The 19,946-nt window shown below is 34.3% G+C and overlaps 1 protein-coding gene across 1 annotated transcript in view; it reads right to left on the bottom strand.

The window, feature by feature from the left end:
* Nucleotides 1-19,946, bottom strand: part of ACACA (acetyl-CoA carboxylase alpha) — a 1,007,059-nt gene that overhangs the window by 97,125 nt on the left and 889,988 nt on the right. The window contains exons 51-52 of the mRNA XM_053706820.1: nt 13,448-13,625; nt 11,502-11,614 (exon numbers count right to left, since the gene is read on the bottom strand). Coding sequence (XP_053562795.1) covers nt 11,502-11,614; nt 13,448-13,625 — 291 coding nt within the window. The remainder of the gene's footprint in view (nt 1-11,501; nt 11,615-13,447; nt 13,626-19,946) is intronic.

The following is a 19,946-nucleotide window of genomic DNA, read 5'->3' as shown; positions in this document are numbered from 1 at the left end:
GGTTCTGAACCAAAAATGGGCCGGCTCTTAAGCTTTACATTCCTTCTAAAATAAAGATAGCAAGAGAACGAAGAAACATTGATAATGGGAGTAAATCAGAAAGTTGCTTAAAATTGCATGCTCTATCTGAATCATTAAAGAAAAAAAATGGGTTTAGTATCCCTTTAATTTTCACAATATTAGCCAACCGCATTTTGATAGACGAGGTGAGGCATAAACTGTATGAAGTTTCATAAGCTCTTTCTTTCTAAAGTGCTGTTAAGCGACAGTCTAGTCAGAATTAAACTTTCATGATTCAGATAGGGCATGCAATTTTAAATAACTTTCCAATTTACTTTTATCATCAAACTTGCTTTGTTCTCTTGGCATTTTGTTGTTAGAAGCTAAACTTAGGTAGGCTCATATACTTATTTTTAAGCTCTTGAAGGCCGCCTCTTATCTCAGTGAATGTTTAAAGGTTTTAACAAATAGATAGTGCTAGTTCACGTGTGCCATATAGATAACATTGTGCTCACTCCTGTGTAGTTATTTATGAGTCAGCACTGATCAACCCACTTGGCCCCTATAAATGTTACCTTGCATACCATGACTATATTTATAGTGCTGCACAATCTGTTGGCGCTGTACAAATCACTGATAATAATAATTGGCTAAAATGCAAGTCTGTCAAAAGAACTGATATAAGGGGCAGTCTGCAGAGGCTTAGATACAAGGTCTAATCACAAAAATCAAAAGTAAATTAATATAACTGTGTTGGTTATGCAAAACTGGGGAATGGGTAATTAAGGGATTATCTATCTTTCGAAACAATAACAATTCTGGAGTAGACTGTCCCTTTAAGGATCAATACATTTGTACCAAGCATATCATTTTGTTTGGTTTAGCAGGGAGTAACCGCATAACTAAGACATTAATATATAAGTATTCCAACTGATAAGCTGTTCAATAAAATGCTTATTTTCTCTTGTGATCTTGATTTTATGTTTTAGCCTGTATTAAAAGGGACAGTCTAGTCAAAATTAAACTTTCATGATTCAGATAGGGCATGTCATTTTAAAGAACTTTCCAATTTACTTCTCTTATCTAATTTGCTCAATTCTTTAGATATCCTTTGTTGAAGAAATAGCAATGCACACGTGTGAGCCAATCACACAAGGCCTCTAGGTGCAGCAACCAATCAGCAGCTACTGAGCATATCTAGATATGCTTTTCAGCAAGTGATATCAAGAGAATGAAGCAAATTACATAATAGAAGTAAATTAGAAAGTTGTTTAAAATGACATGCTCTTTCTAAATCACGAAAGAAAAAAATTGGCTTTCATGTCCCTTTAACTAAACATTTGTCAATAATAAAGTGCATTGAAAAATATATTTTTACCTTTCTTATGTATTTCTACATCTATGCATTTAAATATGCTTAACGAATAGTTTATGCTTTTTTATGCATTTTCCAATGAGGATGTTGGTACTAGGTAGTTTATAATTGACATTTTGGAGAACATTGTGTCTGTTGCTAGCTTTATGTTGCAATGTTGTCTAAACCCCTGAGAATGCAAATTCGAATATAAAAGTTATAGTAATGTGTAAATCTGTTCATGGTTTTCTATTTCTATTTAGCAGGTCAGTTTTAGGTTGTGTGTAAACTGTTGTTAAGGGAAGTACTGCCAGATTATGCAGACTGGTTTATTAGGCTTTAATAAAAGCTTCTCTTAAAAAAACACACACACACACACACACATATATGTATGTGTATATATATATATATATATATATATATATATATATAACCGTTTTGAGTGGTCAGTAATTCCATTAAGATTTCTGGGCCTTAATAACAACTGAGCGGTTTGAATATTATGTTGATTTGCAAGGTCTCTATGTACACATGAACTAATGCCCTCTAGCTGTTAAAACCGGTTAAATGCATTCAGATAAGAGGCAGCCTTCAGGGGCTTAGAAATTAGCATATGAGCCTACCTAGGTTTAGCTTTCCACTAAGAATACCAAGAGAACAAAGCAAATGCCAAATGACATGCCCCATCTGAATCATAAACATTTATTTTTGACTAGACTGTCCCTTTAAAGGGACACTGAACCCAAATTTTTTCTTTCATGTTTTAGATAGAGCATGCAATTTTAAGCAACTTTCTAATTTACTCCTATTATCAATTTTTTTTCATTCTCTTGCTATCTTTATTTGAAAAGCAAGAACAACCTGGGTTGTGCTTGCTGATTGATAGCTAAATTCACCCACCATTAAACAAGTGCTGTCCAGTGTACTGAACCAAAACTTGTCTGGCTCCTTGGCTTAGATGCCTTCTTTTTTAAATAAAGATAGCAAGAGAACAAAGAAAAAATTATAATAGGAGTAAATTAGAAAGTTGCTTAAAATTGCATGTTCTATCATCATCAATCATGAAACAATATGGATTTAGTATCCCTTTAAGGAAAGGGTGGTTTAATCATGTAACACACCTCTAATACAGTTGGTAAGAACAAATATTGTAAGAGAATTCAAGAGATATGCATGAGGCTTTCCTAAGAATGAATTAATCAAACATACACTTCTGAAGAAAACATGGGCAGACATGATGGGCCTTTTGGTTCTAAGCCCATCTTTCTACGTTTACTATTCTTGAAATGTCTTAAAATACCACCTTAATACTGAGTTCATCTGTCAAGTAATGTCTTTATATTACGGTAACTGTGACTGATCCAATCTTATGTGCAGCCATGAGCAGAGATACCAGAAAGCTAAAAGGCTAGAATGGTTGAGAGACACAGTTATGGGAAAGAAGCCAACCTCTTGAACTGTAGCAATTATTTTTTTTTTTAAATATAAAAAAGGTACAATGCACAGTGCAATATAGAACTCCTATACATGTGTCATTCTGATTAATTCAATAGCATTCCAAAAAAGAATCTAAGCAAAACAGATATATGTTCCCAAGAGAATATAACACATGACTACAAATTTTGAGCGTGTGTTTGCTAGAACAATAGAATACCTGTATTTCTGAGAACAGAATAATATTATATGAGGGGGGGGGAACATCACTAGATTGTATCTTATATAAGCAAATCTATTGTTTTGGCTTTAATATAATAAAAAAGAAATTACAGGAGCTATAAATAGGGGTATTTTGCTTAATTCTTTTTTTTTCCTGTAAAGTTATGGTTATCATAAACAAAGTGAGATTTTTTTTAATGTTGGGGATAAATTAGAAAAAAAAAATAAAACAAATGTGCTGAGTTTCTTCATCCTTGAATAGAAGGGTGACAGACTTTTAGGGGTTAAGAGAGTCAGTGAACCCCCGGTTAATGAGTAGAAATCCAGCAGGCAGTGTAAGATAAATGGCGCTCTCTCTGTTTCTGCTAGAGTCAGCATGAACAACGGCCCCGCGGCTTGTTTGTGGCAAATGGAGTGCGCGAAATATCAAAGGGCAGTGATCCAGAAGAAGACCAGCTTTGACAAATTTTAAATTGGCCAGAAAGAAAAACCAGCAGACATTATGCAATACCCTGCGTTCTGCAATCTCCTCTCTCCCTGACTGTACTAAATTAGTAGCCAAACATCGTGAGTAAACAGATGAAGTGGTGAGCAATTTTGGATGGTCTAAGGGAGATATGCTGATCGTTTTGCTAAGGGTTTGTGATATACATGTTAACTTTGATGTTAAATAAGCAGATTCCCTCATTTTAATGGGAAAAAAACTAGAAGTTCAATACAATAATATATAGGTTTTGTTTCTTTTTTCCATTAAATGAGGGAAATCTGCTTTATAGTCAATTTAAAGTCCAACCCATTATAGTATCTTATGAGGTTCTGATATTAATGATGTTATATATATATATTTATATCCTAGCAAAAATATACACGCAAAATAGGTGATAATTGTTATAAAAAAAACAACGAATAAACACCATGAATTTTTTTAAATAAGATGTTTAGTTATAAGTAAAAAAAACAAACAAAAAACAATATATGTTCATTATTTATTTTGTCCCCTTTACATGCAATTTAGCTCTGAAAATTGTGGAGCTGGAAATGCACCCCGCAGACTTCGAGGCTATGTGGCCGATCTATTATAGTGCGAGCGGTCATGATCCGCTGTAGCATATCATGCCCGCCGCACATCAATAAATGCCGACAGCATACGCTGTCGGCATTAAACATTGCATTAGCAGTTCTCGTGAAATGCTTGTGCAATACCGCTCCCTGCAGATTCACGGCAGGGGGTGTCAATCAACCCGATCATATCCGATCAGGCTGATTGGTGTCCGCCGCCTTAAAGGTGGTGGACGAGTTAAGGAGCAGTGGTGTTAAGACCGATGCTTCTTAACGCCTGTTTCCGGCAGAAACAGCTGCATACTGCTCAATATGGGGCTTGATGAATCTTGATATATGTCTTTCCCTAACTTATAATGACTGCAAAAGAATGTATTTTAAAGGACCACAAAATAAAGTGGAATTTAATAGTTGATGAATACACAAATAAGTCAAAGCAATAGCACTTACTTTAATTTTAAAATGAGCAGTAGAATATTTTCTAGGAAATTTGAATCCAGTGTTCACTTGTATCATGTGTCAGCCATGAGCCAATCACACAATGGATATACATATATACCATGCACTATTGCACATGCTCAGTAGTAGCTGGAACCTCAGAAAGTGTGCATATAAAAGTAATGTACACATTTTGATAATAGAAGTATATTGGAAAGTTTTTTTTTTTTTTTTTTAAATTGCATGCTTCATCCGAATCATGAAACTTTAATTTTGATTTTAGTGGCCCTTTAAATTAGCATGACGACTGTGGCTAGCAGTAAATAAGGTGTTAATATGTTTACAAACATGTTATTCTTTAACAAGACAGCATAAATCTCTTGTAATTGCAAGGTGTTTACCGTCACTTTAAATATGATAGCCAAAAGAGTGCAGCTTTGTATACATTATTAAACATTAAGTATCCAATTTTACCACCAATTCCTTCTGAATTGGCTCAATCAGATAAAATTGCATGCTTCTTAGAAATAGTTGTATATACTAGTGTAGGGGTGTAGTGCTCACAGTGGTATTTATAACTAATTTCAAAAGAACAAAGGGAGACCAACGGCACTACTTGTAAAAGTAAATTGCCCCTGTGTTTCCCTATATTATGAGTGGACTCTGTCCCTGCAATTCGTAACGGGATTTAGATATGCTATGTAGTAATAGAATTAGCAACCAACATACAAGAGAGGCAAAGAAGCCTACACTTGAATAAGACTACATGTATAGCACTCAAGGGGTTAATAAAGTGATTGTATTACAAATAACTAAACAGATGAAGACAACAGAGGAAATTAACTGGAGGTCTTGGATGAACAATTTCGGCTCTGGACAATTAAAATATAACTTTTATTAATGTAAATAAACACACAGTAAAATAGGAAAATACAAAATTAAAAACACACTCAGGAGCCTAACATCGGTCTAATGACCATTGTTACTTATTGAATTATATGAAGCTACTATGGTGTACCGGTGGAATAAGGGGCAGTGTGACTACGTGTATAAGGTTTTATAACATCCTAGTAAGTTGACGGAATGGGTAGGAGGGACTCGTACAAGTATTAATTCAAAACCATGAAGACCCTCTACTGGTTTGGGTTCCTGTATTAAAATTTGAGTATGTTTTAATTAATGCAGTTATCCAAGACACTTGCTCATATGCATAGAGAGTTTACCTAGGTTTAGAATTGTGTGGGTTTTTGCAATCCATTATAAACCCATACAATTCTAAACCCTAGGTATACTCTCTATGCATATGAGCCAGTGTTTGGATAACTGCATTATTAAAAAATACTCAATTTTTATACAGAACCCAAACCAGTAGAGGGTCTTTATGGTTTTGAATTAATACTTCTACGACCATTCCGTCAACTTACTAGGATGTTTATAAAACCTTATACACCTAGTCACACTGCCCCTTATTCCACCTGTACACCATAGTAGCTTCATATAATTCAATAAGTAACAATGGTCATTAGACCGATGTTAGGCTCCCGAGTGTTTTTAATTTTGTATTTTCCTATTTTACTGTGTGTTTATTTACATTAATAAAAGTTATATTTTAATTGTCCAGAGCCGAAATTGTTCATCCAAGACTCCAGTTAATTTCCTCTGTTGTCGCTCATCTGTTAAGTAGTTATTTGTAATACAATCACTTTATTAACCTCTTGAGTGCTATACATGTAGTCTTTTTTTCAAGTGCAGGCTTCATTCATAACTAATTTGCTGGCACTTTGCCTTTGGGCTACCAACAAACTATTTTGTTTCATTGACTACAACTGTAACGGAATATTTTTTCTGATAAATCCATGCACTATATCAGCAATTAACCTTTATTTTTAATATATATATACATATATATATATACACAGTATATATGTATGTTTAAATATATAGAGATATGTATTATTATTCATAATAAGGTCGTAAAAAAAATGCAGTCAGTTTATTGCCCATGCTCAGTAGAGGACTTCTGCTGCAAAAACATGTGACAATAGAACTTAAGCTTTGCAAAGGTAGCTCTCTTATCTAGCTGCAGACATAGGCTACACTTGAGAATCTCTAAGTGTTTGTTTAGCAAGAAAACCATGTAAGTTGTTTGCTGTTTTTAACACAATCTGTTTTTATGTTTACTTTGATTTAAAATATTGATTTTACTATTTAAACAAGTGTAGAGTAAGTTCCCTCTACAATTTAATACCATTTGAATATCTAAACAATTATATAATTGATATTTTATATTTTAGTTTAAAAAAAAATATATTTTTGTTTAATTCTACTCACAACCATAACATCTTAAGCAAGATTCTTATGTACAAAAATTCTTTACTGTTTAAAGATCTTTTTTTTGTGTAATTAAGAAGCTATATTAGAGTTTACTTCTTGATTCATCATAGCACAGTTTTTTATTGTGTGGAAAGCTGTGGCGAACACCAGTGGCATTTTTCTTCTCATTGGATCAAACCTTATTTCTCACTCCCTTATCTATCACATTCCTTCATCATTTTCTCCCTACTCATCTTACTAATCAAAATTCAATTTTCTCAATGTGCTCCAGAGAGTTGTAGATTCTAGGCCACCTGGTCTTGCAAACTAATACAAATTTAAACTGTGCCAGTCGCCAAGAATACTCTGCTCATTTTACATATAATACCTTTTGTTTGGGTGTAGATAAATATTCTTTGAGAATAAAGTATAGTATTGTATAGCAGTGTTCTCCGTAGGACCTATTTAGGGCTAGATTACGAGTGGAGCGTAATTTATCGTTCCCGCATTAACTTCGCTAGAAATTACAAGTTGAAAGTAAAAAAAGTTTGCCCAATATTATTTTTATTCTTATTGGTTATTTATAAAGCAGCAAAAGATTTATGCATCACTATACAAAGTTCAAAACACTATTGGGATGTGTTACATACACGGACAAATACAATACGGGTATGTAACAAGCATCTCTCTGCAATAAAATTGGCTAAATTATGATAAAGCTGTATGTGAAACGTGCGTCAGGCTTTCCTGGTGAGTCCAGTGCCCTTTGTGCCAGTTTATTGATATTTTCTTGATTGTGATAACATGATTTGTTTTTTTTTTACTGTTTTCAGGGATAGAAGCACGGGAACACCCAGTCCTTTTGAAATAATTACGGTGGGGTGTCACTAAAGTGTTAGCAGATTGCCACCACTTTCTGGCTCTAGTGTGGCGTACTTAATAGTCACAGATAGAATTATGTAAGGGACTTTTTTGTGTTTTGCGCCACACATTGTAATGTGGATAGTTAACCCTTTTGTGCTTTTTCCCGTGATAGCTATTATATATTGATTTTTTTTCTTTTTTTGCTATGCCCTGGATTCACCAGTATTTTCATTTTTTTTTCTTCCTTTTTACATGTTTTTACCTACGTTTCTTTTCACTAATAAAGGTTATGTTTTATGAGAATAATTATATGTTATATTTTGGGGACTTCGTAATTCTGTAAATTATGGGGGTTTTCTACCTCTGAGCGCTTAGGGGATGCTTCTTTTCTGTCTCTAATGTTTTTTTTTGTATTACATTTCCTTGCATCCAGCACCGCCCTGGTGGGCAGTTTCTCTTTTGTCTACTAGGGTTACTTATATCAATATCCACCAGTATTTCTTTTATTATTTAAACTTGACCTAAATCTGAACAGGAACCACCGGACATTTTTAGGAAATATATTATTATTTGCCGTTTCATTACATTTATACGTGGCCCTTAAAGGGACAGTGTACTGTAAAACTAGCTTCTCCTTAATGTGTTTCCAATTTGTATACCAGCTTTAGAGTTTAAAATGTACGAGAAATTGCTCATTTGTGTTTATTTTTGTATATGAAATAGCTTGTTTTGTTCTTTAAAACCACAACCCATTAACATGGTCTGAGCTTGCATGGATATTGCAGGGATATAAGACCTCCATTTTATACACACAAAAGCTTCCATTTCTTATTGCGGTCTCTATACCAAAGCCCAATAATTAGGTCCCGATGATCTAAGGCTCTCCGCTCTTAGATTATGTAAGAGGTCTCGTCAGTAGTGTAAGGTCCTTAAAAGTTAAATTTTAGCTTGAGAACGGTTTCATAAGGAAAATCTAGGACTGTGGCCCATTTTAACAATATAAGGTATTCGCCACTAGAATACACTTGATGGACTAAAATTTCAAACAAAAGGTATTATATGTAAAATGAGCGGACTATTTGATGTTTATTACATTTATGTAATTCTATAGCTAAATTCTGAATGGGGTAGCATTCAATTTTACTACTAATTCCATCTGAATTGGCTCAATCAGATAAAATTGCATTAGAAATATTTAAATATACTAGCATAGGGGTGGCAAAACTATATTGTGAGTGCCCACGGTGGCGATTCATAACAAATTAGCTGGCACTCTGCCTTTGGGCTACCAACAAACTACTTTGTTTCATTGACTACAAATGTAACTGAATATTTGATGAATCCATGTACTAGATCAGCAATTAACCTTTATTTGTTTATATATATATATATATATATATATATATATATATATATATATATATATATATATATATACACACATATATATATATATTATATTTATATTTAAAATATATATAAATAAGTTTAATGTTTCTTTAATGTCCCTTTAAATTGAAAAAGTACATAAGGGACATGAAAACCACAAAAATGTATTTCATGATTCAGATAGAGAATACAATTTTAAACTTATTTCTAATTGACTTCTATTATCTAATTTGTTTCATTCTCTCTGTATCATTTATTGAAGGAGCAGAAATGCACTAAAGGTTTCTAACTGAACACATGGGTGAGCAAATGATAATAGGTATATATATGCAGCCACCAATCAGCAGCTAAAACCTAGGTTCTTTGCTTCTTCTGAGATTCCATAGATAAACTTTTCAGCAAAGGATAACAAGAGAAGGAAGCAAATTAAATAATAGAAGTAAATTGGAAAGTTGTTTAAAATTGTATGTTCGATCTGAATCATGAAAGACATTTTTTGGGTTTCATGTCCGTTTAAGACCAAATAGGTGGAGGGCCCTGGCAAAATTTGCACTGCTGTAAATCACATTGAAGGGACGGTCTAGTCAAAATTAAACTTTCATGATTCAGATAAGGCATATCATTTTAAATAACTTTCCAATGTTCTTTTATCATCAAATTTGCTTTGTTCTCTTGGTATTCTTAGTTAAAAGCTAAACCTAGGTAGGCTCATATGCTAATTTCTAAGCCCTTCAAAGCTGCGTCTTATCTGAATGCATTTGACCGTTTTTTTTCACAGCTAGAGGGCATACGTTCATGTGTTCCATATAGATAACATTGTGCTCACGCCCGTATGAGAGGGCACAGATTGGCTAAAATGCAAGTCTGTCAAAAGAAATGAAATAAGGGGGCAGTGTGCAGAGGCTTAGATACAAGGTAATCACAGAGGTAAAACTTATATTAATATAACCATGTTGGTTATACAAAACTGGGGAAGGGGTAATAAAGGGATTATCTATCTTTTTAAATAATAAAAATTCTGGAGTACTATATATATATATATATATATATATATATATATATATATATATAGTGCTGAAAATTGGGGTTAATATATGTACTTGACTTCAAAAGAGGCTTGTCCAGTCATTTTTACCCTTACAATAACCTGGTTACAACACAATTTGTGTGCATTCTGAATGCTAAATAGTCATGCATCCTCCTCCCCATAACAGAATTCACTCAGTTGTGATTCCCATGATGGTTCTTCAGAGAGTCTTTGCGCACATCACTCAATGACATTATTATCTTTACCCCAGAGTTATCCCCATCCCGATCACACAGGGCTTGAGATCAGACAGAGGGAGGAGGTCTAAACAGCTTCTGGAAGGGGCACACATACAACATTCTAACAATACTTATATATTTTATGTCAGCATTCCTGCTCCCTCTTAGGATTCTACTTAAAGAGGAAGTGTGTTTAAGGCTGGTGTGGCCGATCAGATACACCAGATTATAAATATTAATCTAAGCCGCAAAGTTCATATTGTGGGACATAAATTGTTCCTTTACAAATGCAAATCAGGTACTGAACTGAGCTGTATTCTGTATATAGTACTGATGCAATGCAAATGGACTCACGCCTGACATGAGAAATGAAAGACATATATTAGGGTAACCCACTCCAATTTAACTAATAAAGGGGTATATACTAGTCCTTAAGAAAAGATTAGCATGTTTTTTTTCTACGAAATTCCCCATTTAAAAAGGGCACTAAATTCAAAATCAATATTTCATGTTTTTAGATAGAACTTGCAATTTAAAAGAAAAGTTTCCAATTCACTTCCATTATCAAATTGTGAACAGTTAACTTACTTACATGTACACTTTATCATGCACTAGCTTCTACTGAGAATGTGCAAGTGTTCAGAGTGTATGCATATATACAGTAAGTCTGGGATTCGCTGATGGGTGTCACATGACAAATGGGGCAGGGAAATGGAAGCACATTTTTAAAATTTAACAGAAAAATGGTTACTGCTCATTTAAAATGTACAGTATTATTGAATTGCCTTTTTTATTATGCATTAGTTGATAAAGCAATTGTATTGTATTTAATTAAATTTAAAGTATATTTGACTTTTTTTTTAATTTAAAGGTAAATTTTCTCAATTTCCTCAAATTTTCTCAATCAAAAATTCATAGAATATACGTATATGCATTTTGTGATTGGCTGATGGCTGTCACATGATGCAGTAGGGAGGACAATTTAACTAACTGAAATTTGTCACACAAAAAAAAATCTACTACTCATTTGGAAATCAAACTATGTGCTTTTGCATTGTCTTTTTATTATGCATTTGCTGATTATCCAATTTGACTGTATTTACTGCTCCTTTATTAAAACAAAATGATCTGCAAAAAAAACAAAAAACAAAACAGGACTTACCTAATTTTTCGGCTAAAAGCATGTACACTGGATCTACCCGACGCATGGTCTTTACCAGATCCTTTCTCCTGAACTTGATTTCTACAGTTCCTTCTGCCTCTAAGACACCACCTCTGTGATCAGATTAACCAAAAACAAAAATGGAAAATACAATTAATGGGTTAGAATTGTATACTCTGTTCAGATTTCAAAACCATGTGGATAAATCAATGTATCAAAACCCGATCAATTCACTTATGTTTAAGCAGAGAGTTATTGACATTTTGGTTTGGTTGCTGCCCTTAAGGATCAAATTTGAGTCTCCTTGGACTAGATGCATACTGAGAACTTTTCCCTGAATAATGAAAACAGCAAGTTTGCAACATAGTCTTAGATGATCTATGTTATGTATAAAAGGGAAAATGGCGAGTATTTCCCCCCCCACTTGCACAGCAACTGTGCTCAAAGCAAACAATTTAGCGTGGCCGCATTAGTGCGGATATTACATGTTGAAACTAAAAAGCCGTTCCCAGTCAAACACCTTGCCATATACCATATTTTTAAAATCTTTTTATCAATATCAAAACAATATTTTTTATTAAAAAGTATATATATATATATATATATATATATATATATATATATATATATATATATATATATATATATGACTAACAGTTTATTTTAATAAGTTTTTGATGTGATATGTAAATTATTATTTTTTAACCCCTACACTTTACTTCAGGTCTCAAGTCGAGCTAAAAATTCTAGCGCAGTTTCAGCTCTCGCTCGAACTCAAAGCATAACTTTCAACTTCTTATACCAGCACTATTTAGCGAGGTTAAGATATCCATTGAAAGTATAAGTTGTGCTAGAGCGGTTGGCCTCGCTAACCTATTTATGGTAAATCTGATTTACCATGGACTTGTAATATCAATTTGCACCCTAATGTTAGCGAGGTCCAGTGATTCTGCTTATTGCGACACTCGCTATCAACTCGCCACTTGTAATCTGGGCATTATTGTGAAAATGATATCAAGGTTAACCCCTTAACGACTGTGACGTATAATAAAAGAAAAAGAACAGAAAACAAAACAAGGAAATGCCCCCCCATGCACGTGAATTTACAGAGGAGTGAGCACTGATTGGCTAAAATGCAAGTCTGTCAAAAGAACTGAAATAAGGGGGCATTCTGCATAGGCATTAGATACAAGGTAATCACAGAGATAAAATGTGTATTATTATAACTGTGTTGGTTATGCAAAACTATGGAATGGGTAATTAAGGGATTATCTATCTTTTAAGACAACAAAAATTTTGGTGTTGACTGTCCCTTTAATGTTCTGTAAGACTTTGTGACACCTCAGTTTATGCAGTTTTTAACCTTAGACATAATTAAAACAGACATTAGATTAGATTAGATTCGTTTTATTGTCATTGTACAAAGTAGGAAAACAGAGACAACGAAATTATATTTGAAAATCTAACCAATCCTATACACAGATAGCACTATAATGGTAAAAACTAATAAATAGCAAAAAATTCAAGTGACTTGTGCAGAAAATTTCTATACCACAAAAGTAAGTACAATGTAAGTGTAATAAAGTGCAAGTGCAAAAGAAAATCAGTTCCATACAAAAAAGTATATATATGTGTAAAAAAAATATAATAAAAAATAAGTCATCTTGCACACATATGTGTGCAAGATTGTGTTGTGCTTTTTTTCCATACTCCCAAGAGAGGCCAAAAAGGAAAATCTGCAAACTGCTGCAAACTACCTAAGCAAGCTATTTGTTTTGCAGCATTTACAGGTTATAAAATGTGCTTCTGGCCTATCTAGGAAGGGTGGGACAAAGCACAATTTGAAATAAAAAGCAAGAATTGTTTAATGTCTTTTTAAGACAAACACAAACACCTCATTTCTAAAATAAAATCAGGCGTTGCTTTTAAAGTCTGAAGTCCAGTACCTGCTCTCCTTGTCAGCATACATCTCCATGTGTCGAGGATTTATTGTAGGATCAATTACTACCCACGATCCTCCTCTAAGCTCAGCTTGAGGTGGAATATAAACAAGTACAGGCTGCCGGTATTCCCGTAAACCATCCACGATGTAGGCACCAAACTTCAAGACTTGATCGTACATATCTGCAGATGACACAATATCTTTTAAAGTGACCTCATTCCATTGATTGTAATAGAAACATTTTTTTAATGAAGAAGGCTATCTTCAAATATATATATTAATTGCCAATATTTGATAGCGAAAAGTGACTAACCAGGTTTCACAGAGATATTTGTTACCTACTCCGCCTCTTTCATTCAACATATTTTCCATGAATCATTTGTGCAGCGTTTGTAGTCTACTAGTTATGTATTTCCTTTTCAAAGAACATGGCTACACATTTATTTAGATAGAACATACAATTTTAAACAACTTTCCAATTGTTGCTTAATTCTCCTGGTATCCTTAGTTGAATGAGCAGTAATGCACTACCTGTTGTTAGCTGAAAGCCAATGACAAGAGGCATAAATGTGAAGCCACCAATCACAGCAGCTTCCTAAGAATACCTAGGTATACTTTTCAACAAAGGATACAAAGAGAATGAAAATAAATTAGATAATATAAATCAGTTGGAAAGTTATTAAAAAAGCATGCTCTACCTGAAATAAAAAATGTCTCTTTAATTGTCTTTATTAAAAAATATATTTTAACACATTTAATTGATTGTTTTTTCATACGCGTAATACTAGGGAAAACTTTTTTTTGTTTGTTCCATTTTCCTGTAACTTAAAGGGATAGGGAAGTCAAAATTAGACTTGCATGATTCAGATAGAGCATGTAATTTTAAGACACTTTTAAATTCACTTCTATTTTCAAATGTGCTTCGTTCTCTTGGTATCCCTTGTTGAAAAAGAATATGCACATATCCTACACTAGTGGGAGCTAGCTGCTGATTGGTGCCTGCACACATTTGTCTCTTGTGATTGGCTAAATAGATGTAGTCAGCTAGCTGCCATTGTGCAATGTTGTTCCTTTAGCAAAGGATAACAAGATAATGAAGCAAATTGGAAAGTGGTTTAAAATTAAATGTTCTATTCAAATCATGATAATATTTTGGGGTTTCCTGTCCCTTAAAGAGAGAGTACATTTTGTAACATTGTTTGTAGCACTGTTATACATTGCTGCAAACACTAATGCCATAGAGTACTAAATAAAAGACCGGGGCACCTCCCTCAGCTCCTAAGAGTCTACCTAGATGAATTCTTCAACAAAGGATACAGATAGAGTACATTTGAAAATTGTTCAAAATTCAATGTTCTATCTAAAAAAAAAACATGAATGTGCCATTTTTACTTTACTGTCTCTTCAATATAACAGCAGGTAAATTCAATTCAATTTAAACAAAGCAGTAGATGTTTGTATTATCCGTAAAAACAGCAACGGAAAAGTAAAATGTACAAATATTATGTATGCATCAGAGATTAAACATATATTTCTATATGGTCTATTACTTTATCTCATGTAATGTGATGTATGTGTTTCACCTGCAATCTGCTCACGGCCTAGTCATCATATGTAAATAATCTAGAGACAGATGTACAAAACCTGGTGAGAAAACTGTGACTAACACAAGTCTATGTTCAGAATTGTGTCTCCTCATATCACCTTTAAGAACATTTTATTTTTATTAAAAATAAATAAATAAAGGAAACTGTTCAACAACATAATGCAATGTTTTTTCTGTTAGGCTCCAAACAAATTTATAGTTCAGTAGTAAAAATGTCAAATAAATATATTTACTTCAGTAAGGTACAAATTACGAATACTAAAAAACAATGTCCTGTTGCTGCAACACTTCGTTTTATTGCTCTGCTGACAGAATAATTAAAGGGACATTAAACACTAAATAAATGCTAGATAGAATGATGCATTCAAAGAAAAGATTAGTCTGAGAAAAACATTTTGTAAAGTTTCATTAGCTGTTTAAATATTGACAAAATAAGTTTTAGTATCTAGAAAACAATGGGAGCTGCCATGTTGTAACTTAGGTTACATTCTCTGCTGCGGCCAATTAGGGACAGTTATAAATAGGTCACTAGAGATTGCAGACAATGGCTGTGTGGAATATAACAGTGTTCTGCACGTCCACTTCTAACAGGAACTAAAAAGCTCCCAATTTCAGAAAGGAATTACAGGAAAAGCAGACAAAATAAATAATGAAAGTACTGTACAGTATATTGCAGAGGTTTTTTTTTATATAAAAGATTTATCATTTTATATTACCATCTCAAAGTGTTTAATGTCTCTTTGATATGTTTGTACAATACTTAAAGGGACACGCAAGTCAACATTAAACTTTCATGATTCAGATAGAGCATGTAATTTTAAACAACATTCCAATTTACCTCCATTAACAAAATGTGCACAATATTTTTATATTTACATTTTTTTTTAATCACCAGCTCCTACTGAGCATGTGCAAGAATTAACAGAATATATGTATATGCATTTGTGATTGGCTGATGGCTGTCACATTATACAGGAGGAGTGGAAATAAACATACTTTAAAAATGTGTCAGAAAAATAGTCTGAACTTCGAATGAGTAGAAGACAAGTGATATTGCATTGTCCATACCCCCCAACTGTCCCGATTTTCGCGGGACAGTCCCGATTTTAGGGGTGTGTCCCCCTGTCCCGGGTTGCTAGCCATCTGTCCCGATTTGCCCCATGCATTTAAAAAAAAATGTTGTTTTTTTTTAAATTCTATTGGGCCCATACTCAGAAGCAGCTGGCTTTGCTCTCACAGGGTTAGATACCTGTTAGATTCCCTGTGGAAAAGGAATGGTGTGTGGGTTAAGCAGGAGTAAGAAGGCTGTATACACTCTGACCACGGGTAATGGTGACCTCTCTAACCTACCTCTGGTAGTGATGATGTCTAACCCCTGGTGATAATACTAGCATGCCTTCAATTTTATACAATGAGCAGTGCTAATACCAGGGTAACAAACAGTGGCAGCCTCAGACCGCCAGCTAATGTGCTTGCCAACCCCAGGACCCCATACAATGAATTACAGATACCCATATATGATGTAGTATGTGTGTCTATCTGTATCCATAACTGTGTGTGTGTATCTGTATGTTTAAGTTTATGCTATGTAGTGTGTGTGTCTGCATGTATAAATGTAAGCTATGTAGTGTGTGTATGTGTATCTGCATGTATAAGTGTATGCTATGTAGTGTCTGTGTGTATCTGCATGTATAAGTGTGTATCTGCATGTATAAGTGTATGCTATGTAGTGTGTGTGTATCTGCATGTGTAAGTGTATGCTATGTAGTGTGTGCATCTGCATGTATAAGTGTATGCTATGTAGTGTGTGTATCTGCATGTATAAGTGTATGCTATGTAGTGTGTGTGTATCTGCATGTGTAAGTGTATTCTATGTAGTGTGTGTGTATCTGCATGTGTAAGTGTATGCTATGTAGTGTGTGTATCTGCATGCATAAGTGTATGCTATGTAGTGTGTGTGTATCTGCATGTGTAAGTGTATGCTATGTAGTGTGTGTATCTGCATGTATAAGTGTATTCTATGTAGTGTGTGTGTATCTGCATGTGTAAGTGTATGCTATGTAGTGTGTGTATCTGCATGCATAAGTGTATGCTATGTAGTGTGTGTGTATCTGCATGTGTAAGTGTATGCTATGTAGTGTGTGTGTGTATCTGCATGTGTAAGTGTATGCTATGTAGTGTGCTACTGTGCATTTTTGCTGGCCTTAAAGGCCAGAATCTAGAATATTAATGGGGAATGCAGAGAGCAGTTTTAAAGAATTTATTATTAAAATAAATTTTTTTAGCAATGTCTTTGCAAAGGCTAATTAAATACATAGCTCACATAGCCATACCAGTGGTTTGAGCTTGTGTTTGATTTGCTGCCTAAGTGTATTAAAATATATGACTTCATTTAGAATTTTATTTATATTACTTTAATCTTATGATTGTTTAAGCCCTGCCCACCACATTTCAAATCTTTTGCCGCGGGGGAGGGGGGGGGGTGTCCCTCTTTTGAATTTTGAAATGTTGGGAGGTATGCATTGTCTTTTGTATTATGCATTTGTTGATTGTGTAAATATACTGTATTTACAAGTCCTTTAAAGGAACATTATAAATGGAGATTTATTTAAAAAGTGAGCATTAATTTAAAAAAATTTCAGGCAGAAAACAAAATTGAAATGAACAAATGATGCCCTGTTATACACACAATAGAAAATATTTTAGCAAATATCCCTTTAACGGGCCCCTTTTTGCCCTATCAGTTTATAAACGCTACATCGATCAAAATGTGTTTGCTGGTAATTCTATTATTTACTTTAGTATACATACCAGTTGAATCTATAGAACAATTATCGTTATTTCATGAGAACAGAGTTCCCTGCAATGAGCACTTTAATAAGAAAGCAAAATATATTATTAAAAAAAAAGTTATTCTAGTTATCCAAGTTTCGCTAATGGGTAAGTATTAATAGCTGATAAGCTTAATAGGTATACACTTTTTAATTGTTAGGTATTTGCATTCCTGCTGGTAGTATACCAATTAACAGGAAAACATTAAAAGTATAACATTTTCAAAAACGTTTATGTAGATAGAGGCTGTGATTGGAGTGGTTAAATATATTTTTCTTATGTATTACTATTATATATCAGCAATTAAAGGGATAAAGTTGTATATTTAAAGGGACAGTCAAGTAAAAAAAAAGTTCATGTATCAAATAGGGCATGTAATTTTAAACAACTTTCCAATTTACATTTATCACCAATTTTGCTTTGTTCTCTTGGTATTCTTAGTTGAAAGCTAAACCTAGGAGGTTCATACGCTAATTTCTAAGACCTTGATGGCCGCCTCTAATCTAAATGCATTTTGATAGTTTTTCACCACTAGAGGGCATTAGTTCACGTGTTTCATATAGATAACATTGAGCTCATGCACGTGAATTTACTATGGAGACAGCTCTGATTGGCTAAAATGCAAGTCTGTCAAAAGAACTGAAATAAGGGGGCAGTCTGCTGAGGCTTAGATAAAAGGTAATTACAGAGGTAAAACATGTATTATTATAACTGTGTTGGTTATGCAAAACTGGGGAATTGGAATTAAGGAATTATCTATCTTTTAAAACAACAAAAATTCTGGTGTTGACTGTCCCTTTAAAATAACCTTCCTGTTTAATTTTCTATGCATATGTGTTCATTTCCAACTTGAATTTGTATATAGTTCCAAGCCCTCCGTGCGACTCATTATAATGAAGGCCAATCACGGAAGGCTGCCTAGGTAGAAACCATGTTTGCATAAGACTCTGGCGTAGGTGCACTTTGAAGATGCTGTTACTGCTGATGTCAACAGCTTTTATTTGACTGAGCTGCCCAGGTCCTCTCATTTTGTGCTTGGGAGTGTAAAATACTTAACCCATTAACGGCAGTCGTTTTTTGCCATTAAGGACCAACGCCCTACCCTGAACGGTACTACTGTCCTGAGCCTCTCTCTGCCACAATCTCACTAACAGTGGGGCAATGCAGAAATAGCAGTGCAGAGAAACCAATGCAGAAAGAAACACTCTGTGTTCCTCTCTGCATCGGGTAGCGGTGGTGCCGATCGTTAGTGGTGTGGGAAGGTCAGGAGGGAGGTGGGCGGGGGGCCTATTGCTGGAGGAGGGCAGGAACAGGCGGATCTGCTAAACTACACTGCAGGAAAAGATTTCCATACTGAGAGTGTGAGTGAGAAAATAATTATTAGAGAGGGGGGGGGCAATAAAAGATTGCTTGGAAGGGAAGAGGGTGGGTGTTTATTTTTAAAAAATAAGTAGAAACCCCCATAAATTAATATAAACTGGGTAGCCAGTACCTAAGATGGTGGACAGTAGTTAGAGGAGGGAGGGTTAGAGAGCTGTTTGGGAGGGATCAGGGAGGTTGGAGGCTAAAGGGGGGGAATCCTACACTGCAGGAAAAAATAAAAAAAAAAACACTAAAATTTCTCATTGGCAGACTGTCTGCCAGTACCTAAGATGGTGGTGATCAGTGGGGGTGAGGAAGGGAAAAGATGGTGGTGATCAGTCTGGGTGAGGAAGGGAAGAGAGCTGTTTAGGAGAGATCAGGTAAGGATTAGGAGGTGGGAGGTATCAGGTGGGAGGGTAATCTCCCCTTCACTGCCAGGAATTTCAGAAGTGTGGTCTGCAGCTGCAATTAGCGGCCTTCTAATTACCCAAAAGCAATGTTAAAGCCATTAGATGTCTGCTATTTCTGAACAAAGGGGATTTCAGAGAAGCTTTCACAACCATTTGTCTTAAATACGCAGTATTTAAATAATTTCAGTGAAAACCCCAAAGTTTGTTAAAGTTTTTTTTTTTTTTTATATATAATTGCATTTGGCAGCGAAACGGTGGCATGAAATATACCAAAATGGGCCAAGATCAATACC

The sequence above is a fragment of the Bombina bombina genome, chromosome 3 (assembly GCF_027579735.1).
Source record: "Bombina bombina isolate aBomBom1 chromosome 3, aBomBom1.pri, whole genome shotgun sequence".
Classification (NCBI taxonomy): domain Eukaryota; kingdom Metazoa; phylum Chordata; class Amphibia; order Anura; family Bombinatoridae; genus Bombina; species Bombina bombina.
This window is presented reverse-complemented; position numbering and strand designations above follow the sequence as displayed.